The sequence below is a fragment of the Merops nubicus genome, unplaced genomic scaffold (genome assembly GCF_000691845.1).
Source record: "Merops nubicus isolate BGI_N331 unplaced genomic scaffold, ASM69184v1 scaffold21222, whole genome shotgun sequence".
In the NCBI taxonomy this organism is placed as follows: Eukaryota; Metazoa; Chordata; class Aves; order Coraciiformes; family Meropidae; genus Merops; species Merops nubicus.
This window is the reverse complement of record NW_008594540.1, coordinates 1-16,511: the sequence shown is the minus strand read 5'-3', so window position 1 is coordinate 16,511 and position 16,511 is coordinate 1. Positions and strand designations below refer to the sequence as shown.

The window sequence follows — 16,511 nt, the reverse complement described above, 5'->3', positions numbered from 1 at the left end:
TGCTGTCCTTTCAGTGCCTTGATCCAGGACCTGGCAAGGGAGACCTTGACCTCCCACCCAGCTGGCTGGATGAAAGTAACCCTTTAGAACATTTCTTTGATAAAGGATATCAAAGTATTTAAAATGGGTGTTAATTTTGCTGACTAGAAGAGAGGATCAACTTTTAGTTGCCTCTGCTTTTAGGACAGTCTTCCCTAATACAAGCGTGTGAAGTTAGTTTAGTCTGTTGTTTGCTTGAAAAGGAAATCCCAGTGGAGAACTTCCTCTTTTAAGATGGGAAACAAATATTATTCTGAATGTGATATTATTCAAGGCTGAAGAAAAACTGGATAAAGGATAGAGGGAGAATTCTGATGTCTGCACATTTTTTGAGGTATAGAAGAGCAATAAAAGGGGTAAAGCCTTAAAGGTGAGCAGCAACTTAATGTTCTTAACTGCAACTTCTGACGTGGCCAGCAGGGTACCAGCATAGATTGAGGGGTCCTTATGGACCTTTGAAGACTATAATTGTCTCACATGTGAGCTGTCAGGTAAAATGTGGATGTTCAAGGCAGTAGAGAAGAGTGCCAGTGCAAGCTGTACCCTGGCATGTGTGCTTCAGAGGGATTCTCCGTAAGGTCTCAGCAAGGTTTATGAGGAGTACAGCACAGAAGGAAGTACAGGGCAAGAACATCGGTCTTCTCCTTCTTAAATAAATTCCTGAAAATGATTTTCAAAAATTCCCTGGTAGCAAGTCTTAGATCTGTCCCCTTCTGTTCTCACAGTCTGCTGGGAACCCATGGCTCGTAGGAAGGATACCCAGCAGTAAAGTCCTTCTATTAGTGAGTCAAATTTGTCATTTTCCTTGACCACAGAATAAAATCAGTCCACTTCTTTCAAGTAGTTCTGAATTGAGTTTTTTTTTTTGTAATGGTTTATAAATGCTGTTAAAGAAAAGGAAACCTGTGAAATATTTTACAGTAAGAAGAAACAGAAGAGAAGTCAAAATTACTTCATGGCTGTGTAAGGTGAAGTCAGAAAGGCTTGCGAAGTTTTAATGTGTAGGTGTTTGGGGCTGTTGGCACTAGGTATGATGTCAGCCAGATTGCTGTCAAGTTACAGAGGCAGAGCTGAACAATGCCATTGTCAAGGGATTGCAAAGTTAATCTCTGTATTGCACTATAGCAAGACGGAACAGTGGAAGAGTTGATTAGTGATATCTCATAATCTCAGATCTTAAAAAGTAAGTCTGCTTTCTCTTAATTCATACGTTAAAAGTTGTGTGTATAAGAATGAACTTGGCAGAGGAAACAGCTTGGGTATTTGCTAAGTCTGATCTGCACTGCAGCACCTCTGACTTCAGTGACCCTGCAGATGGCATTATTTATACTGACCCAGTTTAAGACATGCTGTAACTTCCTCAACAAAACGAATTTCCAGATCCATTTTCAAGGACGTAACAGGAGCACCCCCCAACCCCAAATTTAGGCAAACACTTCATTCAAAGCTGTTTGAGTCAATGTTTGTGTCTCAATTCATACCTTTTGTAATAGAACTAGTTTGGGATTCTTTCATTGAAATTATTATCAAAGAACATTACAGTCTTGTCTTCTCACAAATATTTTTAAAAACAAATTGGCAGTATTTTTGTACACTTTCCATGCTAGATCTGTAATGAAGAAAAGTAGAAATTACTTGGTTAAAAACACAGGGGTTTAATTTCACTTTGTGCTGGAGGATTTCCAACCTCAGATGATGGAATTGAAACCATTTGAGGGAAAGTTTCTGCAATATTCCAGTTTCTGAGTGTCCAGACTGGACCAATGAGAGAGAACTTCTACCGTTTCCTTCTGTACCCTAAAATTAAGGTTTTTGGAAATGTGTTTTCCTTACTGCTAACTCCCTACTGAATTTTGTGTCGAGTTGAAGAGGATGAGATGCTTTCCTCTTTGTGTCCTTCCTTAACGAGCTGGAAAGCAGAACAGTGCATTTTTGAGGGCTAGTTATACTGCTTTTAGAGCATTTTTCAACTTGTGACATTCCTGATAATGAAAAATAAATAAAACGTTCGCTGCCACTGACCTGGTGCAGCCTTGTCCCTCTGTTTGCAGCTTCATTGCTTCTGTCTCTTCCCCCCCCTTCTTCCACCTCCAGCTGTCCTTTATGGCCCTTACAGCCTGAGCTTTCCCTCCGGGTTGAGCTTGGCTTTTGCCCTGCCACGCCTTGCTAGCCTGACTAGTTCAATCTGTCCTTCTTCTCTTACCTCTGCTTTCTAAATGCAGCGGCAGGCTGAAAATAGCAGCGACCGTTTGGTTTCACTTTGCCCCTGCTCCCCTGGCAGCTCTGCCCGGGCAGGGGCTGCTGCTGGAGGGCAGCACCTGAGCAGAGTGTTTTCCACGGTGCTGCCGACAGGGAGAGCCCGGTTCCCCCTCGAATGAACTTAAACCCCTGAGTCTTCAGTGAAATACCTTTTTTCTTTTGAATGACATCCCAACAATTTGCTAAACAGGCGGTTTAATACGGGCCAAAACTGTTGCAGCAGCTTAAAATTAGTTCTATCTTTGATCTGGCATAAAACATCGGAGCGAAAATAAGGGACCTTTTCTTGCCGGGAGGCTTTCTTTTTGCCAGCTGGAAATGGCATCCAAATTCTGGCAGGAGATGGGTAGCACCCAGACCCCCTGTGGTAGCTGACGTCCGATGGCAGCTTTCCAACGTGCTTGCTTGTCCCTTTTGCAGGTGTAGCAATGATGCAAATAGTCAGCTGCCCGTATGTAAAGACAGTCGCTACCACCAAGACCGGTAATTTTCAAAACCATCTTAGTTCGTTTTGTCTGTAAGTTGGCATGGTAGTGAATGTTGTTGTTTATCTTTTCTTTATTTATTTGCTTCCCCAATTGAATGAATATATATATACTTTATTTTCAAAACCAGTATAAATGCAAATATCACCTTTGGCCAGGAAGTAACTTTCCCAAATAACTGTTAGCGTCAGCTTATTCTATACAAAACGCCCCGTACAGTTTTCTGTAATCATTGAGTTCTGTAATAACTGTGAATCTCTTCATGCCCATCCTTATTAGTTTGTGTGTGGATTTTTGTTTCTCCTCCTCCCACGTGTGCGGTGACGTGACTGTGCTCGCATGTTGGTGTGTGTATGTGTGTCCTAGTGTAAACTTCTGTGTTTCAAACTCTGGGTTTAAGAAAAGTCACTTACTGAGAATACTTTATGGCAATGTGTAATGTGTGCTTTTCCATTAGCTAAAAAGGCTTTTTCACACAAATGTTAAAGGTTCAAAATTATGATCTGGTAGTTCTAGTCTTATCCAATTTGGTTTTCTGGGATTTGTCCTTCCAAATCTGTTTAGTAAATCCATTTTGTTGGGATGAGTAGGAGAATAATAGGCTACTGTAGGGTTCTGGCTTTCTTATCTTTTGGATATTTACCTGCCATTTTGCTTTAGGATGTGAATAAAATGTTGTTTTGTTTTTTTTTTTTTTCCAATCAGTCTGCAGTACTAAACTGTAAAGCCATCACACAACCTGAAATTATTTCCTTCTCACCAGTTTTTATCCAAGGCTCTGAATTAGTGTGAGCTGTTCAAAGTTGGGATTTAGGACTTATGAGAGTTCTGCTCCATATTGCATAGGTCAGGTTTAAGCCATTGTTATATTTTTTTCAAGAGCAATAGGACTCTCTCTTGAAGTGACATCATAATTAAACAGTGGAGTAGATTTTAAAAAAATTATTTGCTATAGAGGTACAAAGTAAAGACTTCAATAAACAGAGCACTTGATTTTTAAGTGTTAAGGCGAATGTCTAAAAACTAACAAGCTTTGTGCTGTGCAGAATTACACATTACTCTAAACTAAAGAGCTGTCTGATTTGCCTGGTAATACGGGCATTAGTGAACGTAGCACAGGAAGGATGTTTAGTAACAGTGCATTGTTTTCCAATTTAATTTTAAACACAATATATAGGTAGATTATTTGTAAATTAAGTCAGTAGCGTGCTAGGTTTTGGCTCTTAAATGCTTCATTTTCACTTACTGTTTTCTTTCCTTTTTTTTTTTTTATTTTATTTTTCTTTTTTGTTGTTGCTGTTGTTTCTACAGGTGTCTTGCCAGGCATGGCCCCCCCCATTGTACCTATGATCCATCCCCAGGTTGCTATTGCTGCCTCACCTGCCACGCTGGCTGGAGCCACAGCAGTCTCCGAGTGGACGGAGTACAAAACAGCAGATGGAAAGACTTACTATTATAATAACAGGACTTTGGAGTCAACATGGGAAAAACCCCAAGAACTGAAAGAAAAAGGTAGCTACTCTTTTTTTTCTTTTTTCAATACAGCTGTTTACAAGGCAAAATTGCTTAGACCAGTAATGGTTCTTTTTGAAAATGGGAATGAGAATATTTCTAGTCCCTTAGCTCCCTGCAGTATATTTTGGAATGCTGACTATAGGTACCCATTTGAGTTGGTTTTGGGTCTGAAAGTTATAGCTTCTTTGTTTCCCACTGTATTGAAGAGTATTTATTTGGTTCTGGAATTGCTTCCAAATCCTGTCACTTGGGTAAATGCATATTTCTGCTCTAGTAGAAAGTCAGTACTTCACGTACTCATGTGCTTAGAGAGATAGAAAGTGAGGGGAAAGTTCAGTTATTCTAAAGGCTGTAAACCAGGAAAGAATGATGATCATTGAAATGCTAAATTTCAGATCTTGAAAAACTAAGTATATGAACAGATTTGGCATATGAGGAAATAATAAAGTGCCTCCCCCTGGTCACATCCCGAAGTTGTATTCTGGTCATAATCTGTGAGTTCTGTTTCTTTGAATCCACTTTATATCCATGGGCTTTGTTATATCGGAGGGAAATTGTTCTTGTATCATGAATAAGGAAGAAGGGGCAAAAATCCTGTGGCTTTTATTCAGTTTGTAAAATCTTGTAGGAAAACAAATCCAGTCAGACACAAATAGTTCTTCCTTTTTTTGCCTGTTGAATTTTTCAGCTACAGGAAATATTTCTTCAGGCAAATTCAGAACACTTACAGTTAGCTAGCTTAATTTGTACCCATCTTTCTGATAGTTCAGGTTTAAATAATAGGTCCTCTTTTTTTACTGAGGTGAAAACATCTAAGACAGCAGATATCAGTTTTGCTCAGTAAAGATTATACATTTTTCAAAGTGGGTGCAGAGCAATCCTCAGATTATTCTCCTTGAATTTTCTCTCACCTTTTTTTTTTTTATCAACAGCATTTCAAATCTGAAAGTTGTCTTCAGTGTTGCACTGTTGGTTGCAGCTGTTGGTTGATCTCTTTATTGGTGTTTCAGATGTTTCTGTTGGTACACTTCAGCTGACTTTATAATGTAATAGGCTGCCTTACATGATTTTGTTTTCCAGTCCCAAGCAGATCTTGGTACAGGGGATAATTTTGTCCTTACAAGCAGATGCTGTGAAGTCCAAGAAGGACAGAAAGTGATGAAAATAAATTAAGTTTTGTTTTGCTATTGTGCTTGAAAAAAGTCATACTGATAAAAATAAATTTGATGTGATTCTACAATGATTTCTTAATAATACTAAGGAAAATTTCATCTTTATTTAGAAAAAATGGAAGAGAAGATTAAAGAGCCAATTAAAGAACCTACAGAGGAGCCTTTACCGATGGAGACAGAAGAAGAAGAGCCAAAAGAAGAACCTATAAAAGAACTTATAAAGGAGGTAAAAGACCTTGCAACCAAATAGTCAGTATCGCCATTTTGAATCCTACATCCTACAGGTGTGGATGCATCTGTAGACCAGGCATATTGACAGGAGACATGGTTAGTAATTTGAGTTCTGAAATTCCTGGGGTGATTTTGAAAGTGTTCCTTTTTGGAGTCAGAGAGCTTTCACCACCTTGACTTTTTTTTTTTTTTTCCCCTTAATTTTTTTACATAAGGGAGGAAGGACATTTAAAAGCAGAATACAGAGTATGTGAGTGAAGAAGTTAAAAAAGAACATGGAAAACAAGTTAGCTAATAACATAGACATGGTGTTCTTATGCTGATTTTAAGGTGTTCAGAAAAATGAACCTTGTCTTGAATGTTTGAAATCTTTAAATGAATAGCTTTTTCTCTATTTCTTTGGTGCTTCGTTTTGAACAGTTTTGAAGCAGAGCTTACACCTTGTCCGTGTGCTATAACTGACTAATTTAGTCTGTTAGGAGCACATGTCCTAGAAAATGTCTGTAGTGTTTATGTTGCAGTAAATAAAATTAACTTTTTTTTCCTTGTAAAGTTATTTTGTCATGCTAAGAAAGCATAGTTCATAAAGATGCTAAGGTATTTGGCTGAAAATTAAAACCTTTTGTACTGATTTCTGTGAACTTGAATGTAGCTTAGTAGGCAAAAGCAGAGAACTCGGTTGCTCTTTTTTATTACCTCTCCACTGTGTTTACTTTGGAGGTGGTTGCTGGTTTGCTTATTTCTGCTGCAAAGGTTATTGCACCTTTTTGACTATTTCATACTCTGTGTCTCATTTTCAAGTAAATTAATTTTAAGAATAAATCAGGATTTCTTTATGAAAAACTACACCCTTGCCCCTGTATTCTGGCCTCAATTCAAGAATTTGTGCAGATCTAGGAAGGCATTTCAATAATATTTCAATGAAATAAAAAGTTAAGTAAACACTGAGAGGTTTTCTGAATTGAGACTGAGTAGCAGCTACTGTTGAAATTCCAATGCTGCTGTTTTAAGCATGGATGAAATGTAATTGTGAGTTGTTTGGCAGCATTGTTTCATAATACATTTACTTGTTAGCTGCTGTATGATAAATACCTTCCTAGCTGCCATTGCCTGAATCCTGTAACGTGTGTTTTTCTTGAGGAGCCAAAGGAGGAAGAAATGACTGAAGAAGAAAAGGCAGCTCAGAAGGCCAAGCCTGTTGCCACCACCCCTATTCCAGGGACTCCATGGTAGGTCGCGGTTTTTCCTGCGGCTCACTTCTGTGGGACTGGAACGTTGTTCCCTGTACCACCAGGAGTGTGGCTGGGTGGTTAGAACAAGGAATGGTGTGTGGAGATCCTGCTCTTGGTGTGCTTCTGCCTGGAGTCACGTCGGGCTCCCCAGCCAGCACTGCTCACACCGTGCTGGAGCTCGTGGTGTCCCCTGGGGTGTGCACGGCCTGTCTGCCCGGGGCAGCCCCGCTCCTGGCAGGGACGTGACCAGTGTGGATCTCATATCCTAGCCCCCTTCACCTGCCACCAGCTCCTCCTGATCTGGTACGAAATACTGGCCCAAAAGAAAAAATCTTGGACTTCTTTTGTGGTTGTGCCTTGGGGAACGAATAGCTGGGGCTGCTGGCCAAAGCAGTCTGCTTTTGGTGGTTGGCTGTTTTTTAATTGGCGTAGGTACTGATGAGGTGCCTGTGTGTGTAGTGTCAGACGAGGCTACTCGTGCTGTAATAGGTGTAAATCATCTTTGTGCGTTTGGACGACCAAGGTAAAAATCTTACTGGTGAGAAAGAGATGTTTTAATTTTTGCAATTTAGCTATCAATGCTTCTTAATTACTGTTTGATACTTAAAACTGTCTCACTTCAAATTATCTCTGGGGTTCTTTCATCCTGTTATTTATGAAATACTGGCAAGATAATTGGATTGCTTTTTCTCATATTTTGTGGGGCATTGAAGAGATATGAGGTGTGTTTTATCCTAAAATCTGATTCAGACACGTAAAGCACTTTTCCAGAGAAGAATTGACTATGGTGCAGCTCCTGATAAAAAACATTTATTGAGCTGCATTTTGAATCTGCCAGCAGAGGAAAGCAATAGCTCCATACCCTGTGTGGGCAGTGGGAGTGGCTGGTAGTTGTGGAGTAAGGGCGACCTGGATCTGTTTGTAACCTGTGACCATTATACTGGTGTCAGTCTTTGAATATGGTGGCAGGTATGAAAAACTAGGTGCAAGACAAATCCCCTTCCTGTCTGGCTGTTAAACGTGCAGGTGTGTGGTGTGGACGGGTGACGAGCGCGTCTTCTTCTATAACCCCACCACCCGTCTCTCCATGTGGGACCGGCCGGACGACCTCATCGGGAGAGCGGACGTGGACAAAATTATTCAAGAACCTCCTCACAAAAAAGGAATGGAAGAAGGAAAAAAACTTCGTAAGAGCAATCTTACTGCCTCCTTGAGAAATCTGAATGTCATTTATCACTTATTTTGTGTTGGTTTCCAAAGTTAGCAACATTTAAATAAGTGAGAGAAATACAAGGACATACTGACAAATGTGTGTAGCTTTGGAACTTAAGAAGGCTCCTGGGAGCATGTAGAGTCCTTTGGGGAAAAACAGTCTGTTGAAGAAAGTAGACACTAAGAAGGTTAAGTTGTTTTTTTTTTTTTCTTCTTCTTTATATGCCAGTAGGCTGAAAAAAACCCCAGATTTACTGACAAAAAAAAACCCCAGATTTACCGACCAAAAAAAGAAAAAAGGGACTGTTTGTTTAAAGGAACTGTTTGGGGGCCAGAAAAGGTTAAACATAATGTACGAGTGGGTTCTCACAGAAGAGGTTTTCACCTGGAGAACTTCAACTGGAATATAGTTTGGATACAGCTGCCAAGAGCAGAGAACATTCAGGAGGCTGCTGAGATGAGACTTTGTTCTGGCTTGAGTTCTAGTAAATGGTGCTGGGATGACATGTGGGCTTGGTAGTTGGAGGAGAGCAAAGTGCAAGAAGGTGATCAGGAGATCCAAATGTGCTTCATTAGACTGTTTGGTCTGAGGCTTTTTTCCCCCCGAGAAATAAGAGGTCAGTGGTTGTCATTTTAAATCCAGAGCTGGCTGCAAGTCCATTAGTCCTGCCACTAAATTCAGATAGTGTTACTCTGAAAGCAGCTGAAAACTGCACATCTCCTTTGTCAGGATACATTATTGCTTACACATTGTCCTTTCTTTTTGTACAAGGCTTTGTCTGTAAATTACAAACTTCATAGATATAAAATCTAAAATATCACTGAAATCTGTTACAGTTAGAGAAGAGCATGAATCTACAGAAGAAGCAAATGAAGATGAGCCTATTAAAATTAAGAAGCGCAAGTAAGTTTGCTCTTTAATATTGAGTGGTCTGTGTAGCTAAAGCAGCTAAAGCCTTTGATCTGCTGCGTGTGTATGGCTGTATTCAACAGAGCAGAACGGTAACTGGTAGGATTGGTGAACACTAGCATCAGCTTTCTACTGTTTTACCTTAGCAGCTCAAGTATTTGATATTTCTCTGAGATAGCTGAAATTCGTGCATGGAGGAAATAGCATCTCCTTCAGAAATCATTCCAAATGGGAATACATTACGGACCTTGATGAATCCAGGGAATATTTTGTGCTGCTTATCTTAAGTAGTTTGCTCCTGTTGATCGTTTATTGTTGTGGTTTGAGGCTTGGAATGGGGGCGTGACCTTCCAGCAACTGGGAGGACCCCGGGTGGGGGTGAACCATTGTATTCCCTCCCCTTCCCACACACTGATAAGAGGCAGGGAGTGGTTTCTAATTTCACTCCTGCCTTGGAGCTCGGAGAGGGAGGTTGTCCTTTCACTCCGTGGGACCCTGGAACCATTTCTGAGGGTTTTGTATATTTTATTTTTTGTACTTTTCCCCAAATCTTTGTATATATTATTTTCCTTACCTCCCTTTTTCGTTTTCTGTTCCTTGTTAAACAATATACTTCATTTTTTTCCCAAAGTGTCTCTCTCTCTCTCGGGGGGTGGAGAGGCAAGTACATAGTTCTGTTCCGTGTGGGTCCTGCCCTGAACCCCTTTTTACACAGAACCAGGACATTTATCTACCCTGTTAATTTCTGTGCACAAGATTTTGTTGCAAAAAAATCCAGCCACATAGGCTTTCATACTGATTACTGTGTTTTCCCTCTGTTAGAAAGGGCTGAGAGCTTTGTTCAGGTCTTCTGGTCTGTTTTGCCTGTTGGAAGCTATGTACTTCTCGTCCCTCTGAGCTCCTTACTTGCACTGTTTTAAAACTAGTTTTACTGCTTTGTTTGTTATTTTTGTACTCTTAGGGGTGACTGTAAAGATATTTGCAAGGGGGGCTTTGAGTTTGCTCGGGCTGAAGTGCTGTTAGTTAACATGGCTCTACAAAGAGCACACTTCCCACGGGTGCTGTGGTGGGTAGCGCATCGCTGGCGTATGGCATTTGTTGTTGTAGCACTGCAGGGTGTTCTCAGTGTAACTCACTCCCTTAGCCATCATCTTCTCCCAGGGCCTCGTGGTCCTGAGCGAGGCATGAGAAAACGAGTGCAGTTCATGTAAAATCTGTTGCAGCACTGTCTAGACCACGGAATACAACCAGAACGTGCTGGCTGCTTGGGGTCGTTTGTGCCTGAGAGTGCCGTGGCCGCTGAGCTCTTCAGCACGGGGGCGTTCGCGGCTGGCACCCAGAAATGGCTTCCAGGGTTTGTCAGCCTGAGCTTCTGAAGTGACTGGTCCTGTCCATTCTCTTGTGGTGTAGTTCAGTTTCTAACCTGAAGGGTTTGACATATTACTGCTCAAGTTAAACTGTATGTTTGTGGTTTTTTTTTTTCAGGAAAGATGATCTCAAAGATATTGATTCAGAGAAGGAGGCTGCTATGGAAGCTGAAATTAAAGCTGCTCGAGAGAGGGCCATTGTCCCACTGGAGGCTCGGATGAAGCAGTTCAAGGACATGCGTCTAGAAAGAGGGGTCAGAGAAATCTCTGTGTGTGTGTGTGTGTGTGTGTGAGGATGGGAGAGGAGGAGGGGGAGGTTCAGATTTACTAGATTCTTAGTGAGTTCAGAACCTGCTGTGCTTTGTGGAAGGAAGACAACCTCATCCTTCCTCTGATTAAGAGGTGCATTTGGTACCAGTCTGTATTTCAAACAATGGTACCATTATAGCAAAATGTTGATTTCTAGGTAACTGAAATTAAACAGTATCAAGGCAGATTTTTTTTTTTTAACCTTTTTTCCAAGTTAAGTAATTGCCTAATTGAAAGATGCCGTTGAAAATAAATAGTGCACTAAACTGGATATGTCCTTAATGCTTTTGGAAATGTTCCTACATGAGGAAATCAGTAAGTTCCACTGGGTTCTGTACACTCTTATCATTACATGGGAGACTTTTTGCTTTTATTTAACTAAATTTGGAATCTGCTTGATACCAATCAGTTTTGATAGCTAAATTAGGCTATTAGAATGTAAATTTATATAGTAGCTTTGAAAAATGGAAGTGGTTCCAGCTGCCTATGCAGGTTTCATTTAGTTTCAAAAACTGAATTTTATGGGATAGTTTTAATAAAGCTTAAGATGAGCTCAAACATGTTTAAATCACTCTCTCGTAGTAGAAGCTTAGGCTCATAACACTTAGAAAAGGTCTAGAGCAGGCATGGGAGATGAGAACAGAGAATCTCAAGGCTTTCTTCTGATGGACTTATGTTTCTTAAAATGTCACACAGTAGTAGTTAAGCATGTGCTATTATTTAGAAGTTTTAAGAGCTAATTAGTGTTCTAACTTTCTGTGGCAGCTTCCATCATTGATTAGTGATGAAAGCTTCAAAATGATTTTGTTTCCTTCTTTTCTTCGGATGTCCTGTAGTTTTCAAGCGAAACTACAACTTCTGTATATCTGAGGAAACTTAACCATTAAGTAAAATGTTACCTTTTTTAATTAAAGGTCTCTGCTTTTTCAACGTGGGAGAAAGAGCTACACAAGATAGTGTTTGATCCTCGGTACTTACTTCTCAACCCGAAAGAAAGAAAACAGGTAAAAGAAAACAAATCCACTCTGCACCCAGACTCTGCTACTACAGGCTTTACCTAATTCCTCAGTCTGCTCTTTCTGTTCCTGCTCATCTTCCAGACTAATCAGTGTTGCAGGGCATTTTTATTAGGATTAGGGTTTGTCTGGAAACAGAAGAAGCCAGCAAGAAAAGGAGTTGATAGTTGTTATTTTTCATGTGTTTGGAAAATCTAATACTTTTAACACAGTGAAAGTTGGATGCATACAGAGAGCTCCACAAACCTGAATGAGAAGGTGAGAATCACCAGTATCTCTTCAAAATATTGGTGCAATGAATAAGTGTATCCATTTATTAAAAGCAAAAAAAAAGTGGTTGCGGAAAAACTAAAGCGCATCTTTATTGTTAAGCGAGTTCTCACTCCAGAAAGTTTTCCTTCAAATGCATGAGGGAAATGGAAAACCAAGAGCCCAGGAGGGTCTGCTCTCTTAAATCTATGACCCAGGAAAATGTCAACATAATGTGACTGTAAGAAATGTCTTCAGAGGTCTGATCTAGATAACAGTACAATACGTGTTCAGCAGATTGAAGTGATTTGTGTGTTCAGAGAGTCCCTAACACTGCTTCCTGCTTTGTCTCTTTTGGCTCTGGAGATAGGAGAGGAAATGGGAGAAAAGGAAAGAAATGTGATTTTTCCTCCCTCTTGCCTAGAGCTTATGTGGGTTCAGGTCTTTATGCTCTATGTTGGTGACTGGTGTTTCTGTAGGTATTTGATCAGTATGTGAAAACTCGAGCAGAAGAGGAGCGCAAGGAGAAGAAAAACAAAATAATGCAGGCCAAGGAGGATTTCAAGAAAATGATGGAAGAAGCAAAGATTAATCCAAGGTAGGAGCTTTTTTCCTGTTCATAGGCATAAGCTCTATTAGAAGGAAGTATGTTGGGTGGTATTAGTTAGATTAACCTCTTTCAAAATGGGCAAAGAGGAGAAAAATCATCAGATACTGCTGAAATCTTTTTTGCTTGCTTGTATTCACCTAACCCAGGAATTAACAGAACTTGTGATTTATAATGATCTAGATATTTTAAGTAATTTTTAAGAAATCCACAGCATGCTGTCCAGAGAGATACTTCATGATCCACCACAAGTCTTCTTTAATAACCCTCTTTTTTCCTTAAGAATACTGGTAGTTTCTGAGAAGTACTAGGAAGGCTTCTTCAGTTTGGGAGGGGCTGAAGGGATGTTTTTCTGGTCACAAGGTATGTTAATAATAACATGATAGAATGTTCTGGTTGCTACCACTCACATTCAGTCCTACTTGCAGTGATAGTAGTGAGGTGATGACAGTGAATGTACTAATATTCAAGATTTTATTGCTGGAATTGTTTCACAACTTTCTCATAGAGCTCATGACAGATGTGCTTGTGTCACCAGATGAGCTCTGAAGCATTCTCTTTCAGCATCTCTTGGCTTATCTGGCATGGATTCTTTTGCAGTGAAATAACTCATTTATTTCACTTCAGCTCAAGTTTTTTTCAGTGACCTGTTTTGGCAATCTGGTGGAAGCCAGTGTTACGTGAACTTTTGAATTGCTTCAAATCAGATTAATAGCTCTTATTTAAAACACCTCTCTGCTCACTTATTAAGGGTAGCAGCTTTGGCAGGAGCAGGCTGGGAAGAATAGAGGAATGGAAATGTTTTAAGAAAAAGATCATCGGTAGTAGATTTAATAATATAATTCAGAGGCTAACATGGACTATTACATTAGCTTTAATATCCTCAACTTCCAGGATACCTCCAGTGTGTCATACTGGGACTGACTCTTGCCTGATCATGGGTTGGGGTGGGAAAAAGAGTTCCAGCTGAAATACTGTTACTGTCTTGTTTAATCTTATCCTTTGTCTTCTGGTTTCAGTGTTTGTCTAAAGATATTGCTGTACTCCTGTGAGTGCCAGACTGGGTTTTTTATCATCTATCTCAGTCCAACATGCTCAAGAGTTTGTGTTCCACTTGACTTAAACAGCTCTTGTTCTTCAGTATAGCTGTACATTCACTTTCTAATCTTTTTGAACAAGCTACCAAATTCTCTTCTTGTTTCAATTTACCCTACAGCAACAGTAGGCTGGATTTTCCAAGTCTAATTATTTCCATGCTGTGATGAAAACATTCGTATGATTATAAGTGTCTCACGTATTCTTGGGGCCAGATTTGCATCAGAGCTTGGAAAAAGCACAGTAGTGGTTTTTTTCGAGGTAAGTGGCAGTACTCTACCTACTGCACAGGTTGGAATCTGGCCCTGGAGGTGAGAGAACGGTCAGGGAAGTGCTGTGGGGATAATGGGTTGAAAGCCCAGTGTTGCTGCATCTGCCCATAGCATTAAAATCTTTCCAGCTCCGTGTGTTTTAAGGTGAGGCTATACAGCATTCACTGCAGGAGGAAGAACTGATTCAACCAGTGTTCTGTTGTGACTAATGCCAAAAGGTGATTTTCTTGGTGAACTCTTAGCATGGTTTGGCTGCAAATGAATGCACATGAAATATTCAGTTTCACAGCTGTGGAATTCCTGGGCAGGCTGGTGAACTGCTCACCCACAAAAAAGAAGACTTTTTTTTTGAGAGAGAGAAATGAGTTTTTTATGGCTTCTTCTTGGTCACATTGTAGTCTCTCTTCCCACATCTGCACTTCCTGCAGGTAGCTGTATGCAAACAAATGAACACCCCCCCTCTAAGTCTCTAACAAAACCTGTCGTGTGTGCCTCAACCTGACTCCTTTCTATATAGTTCACTGATCAACCACCTCTAGAGTGAGACTGTAGGATGTTGCCTTTTTTTTTTCTTTTTTCTTTTTTAAATTGTGCTCTGGCATGTATTCTAGCAGGAGAAATATTTCTCTGCTGAACCTGCTTCCCAGCAAAGACAGCTCTGCCAAATGAGTTCACTTGCCATTTTGTTGCAGAACTACTTTTAGTGAATTTGCAGCCAAGCATGCTAAAGACTCGAGATTCAAGGCAATTGAAAAGATGAAAGATCGCGAGGCCTTGTTTAACGAGTTTATCACAGCGGCCAGGAAGAAGGAGAAGGAAGACTCGAAGACCAGAGGTGAGAAGGTAAGGTGACCTTTTTGGTTCCAGCAGTGTGAGTGGTGTGAGTCTGAGTGAGGTGGGACACTGCCAGTGCTTGGTTTGCAGGGAGCCCTCTCTGACGCACGGTCCTTCTCTGTCCATAGAGGTTGCACAGTGTAAACACGTCACGCGTGTCCCTCTGGGTCTTTCTGGACTAACTCTTTTAAGTTTGCAGGTGTACTGATTTGTAGAGAACATAGAATTGAACTTGTGTTTATTTATGAAGCTGAGTTTACCTAAATAATCACACTTTTTTGTTGTTGTTTACTTAAGCAAGAAATACTATATTCTTAACTGGAATAATGCCTGATTTTTATTTTTATTTTTAAAAGTTATATTGCCCTGAAACACTAACAGGAAAAGGATTCTTGTCCCAAAACTGCCACTGCCTCGCTGTTCTCAGTGGAGGCAGTAAGAAATTCTCTGTAGGATACTCTGTTTAAATTTTAGACAGCCTCCCTGTCTTATCTTCTCTTTCCATCTAAAAGCTAGCTCTTCAGCGACTTCTTAGTCTTTCAGTAAATGTATCTTGTGTGTGAAGTACTGCTTGTTAGAACTGAGGGTGAGCTGTTCGAGGTGAGTGGACCCAGGTGCCCGGGGCCGTGCTGTCGGTGCAGGGGTGTCCCCGTGTCCCGTGTGTGGTGTGAGTGCAGCCTCTGAAGCCTAATCATGTCTGACCTTTTAAAGTCTGCAATAGTTATTTTGTAGTAGAACGTTATTGCAAATTTCACCTGCTAAGAGTGCTTACAGGAGCTTAAGATGATGAATAACGGCTTTGATTTGGGGATAAATTCATTAAAAATATGCAAAATTTACTCAATTTTAACTGACTCAATTTTAATGTAGGTGCTCTGGTCTAATTTGATTCCGTACTTGGCCTTTTTCAAATGCTGACTTCTGGCTGATACTTTGAATAAATGATTGTGCTTACAGAGGAGAACCAATGTAGCTCAAAACTAGACTTTTACATGCTGCATTTCTATTATGAATATGGGATTTTAAAGCATTCTTACAGCTTAATAGTGCAGCTGAAGACTTTTAAAAAGAAAGTAAATATTAGTTTTGTTGTTGCATGATTGTTCTAAAGTTGAAAAGTTAAAGAGAGATTGTGTTTGTTTGCTTTTGAAATAATGTTTTTTTTTTCTCCAAAAGCCTTTTGTAACCATTTTATGTATTCTGTTTTATAACAAGTGGATAGACTTTACAGTTATGTGCTGTGCGGCCTGTCAATCAGTTCAGTCTGACAGCTGTCAATCACTGACACGCAAATATTATGGGATTCCCTAGTGAGGAAAGAATTGGTATCTCTGTGTGGTGACTTTAGCCTCCCGCAGTTCCGGTACTTTACATTTTTTTAGTTTTTTACCTTGTGAAGTGATGAGAGTTGTACCTGCAATGTGTTAACTGCCAAAAAAAAAAAGACTTCTAAATACACCTGAAATATTTTGTCTTATTTTCCTTTGATTTTGAAAGTGCTTAAAACATATAAGAAAATTTAAAGCGTTTCACCTGAAGCTTTCTCAGTCTTATTTTAAAAGTCCAAAATCTTTCTTTAAGGAGGATCAGTTTTACAGAAGTCTTTAATGTAAGGGTTTTGATCATAACATGCCACGACTTCGCTTCGAGTGTCTCATTCCTGTGAGCACACAGGGCACTAATGCCTCTGGGCAGAGGGGCAGGACG

General features: G+C 40.1%; 1 protein-coding gene across 1 annotated transcript in view; it reads left to right on the top strand.

Annotated features, from left to right (window-relative positions):
* The window catches only part of LOC103768666 (transcription elongation regulator 1-like), a gene marked incomplete at its 3' end in the record, with an annotated part of 22,837 nt that extends 8,024 nt beyond the window's left edge, over positions 1-14,813 (top strand). The window contains 10 exon segments of the mRNA XM_008935818.1: positions 2,719-2,781; positions 4,095-4,295; positions 5,581-5,696; positions 6,845-6,930; positions 7,960-8,120; positions 8,983-9,049; positions 10,541-10,676; positions 11,646-11,735; positions 12,476-12,594; positions 14,663-14,813. Coding sequence (XP_008934066.1) covers positions 2,719-2,781; positions 4,095-4,295; positions 5,581-5,696; positions 6,845-6,930; positions 7,960-8,120; positions 8,983-9,049; positions 10,541-10,676; positions 11,646-11,735; positions 12,476-12,594; positions 14,663-14,813 — 1,190 coding nt within the window.
* Between the last annotated feature and the right edge of the window lie 1,698 nt (positions 14,814-16,511).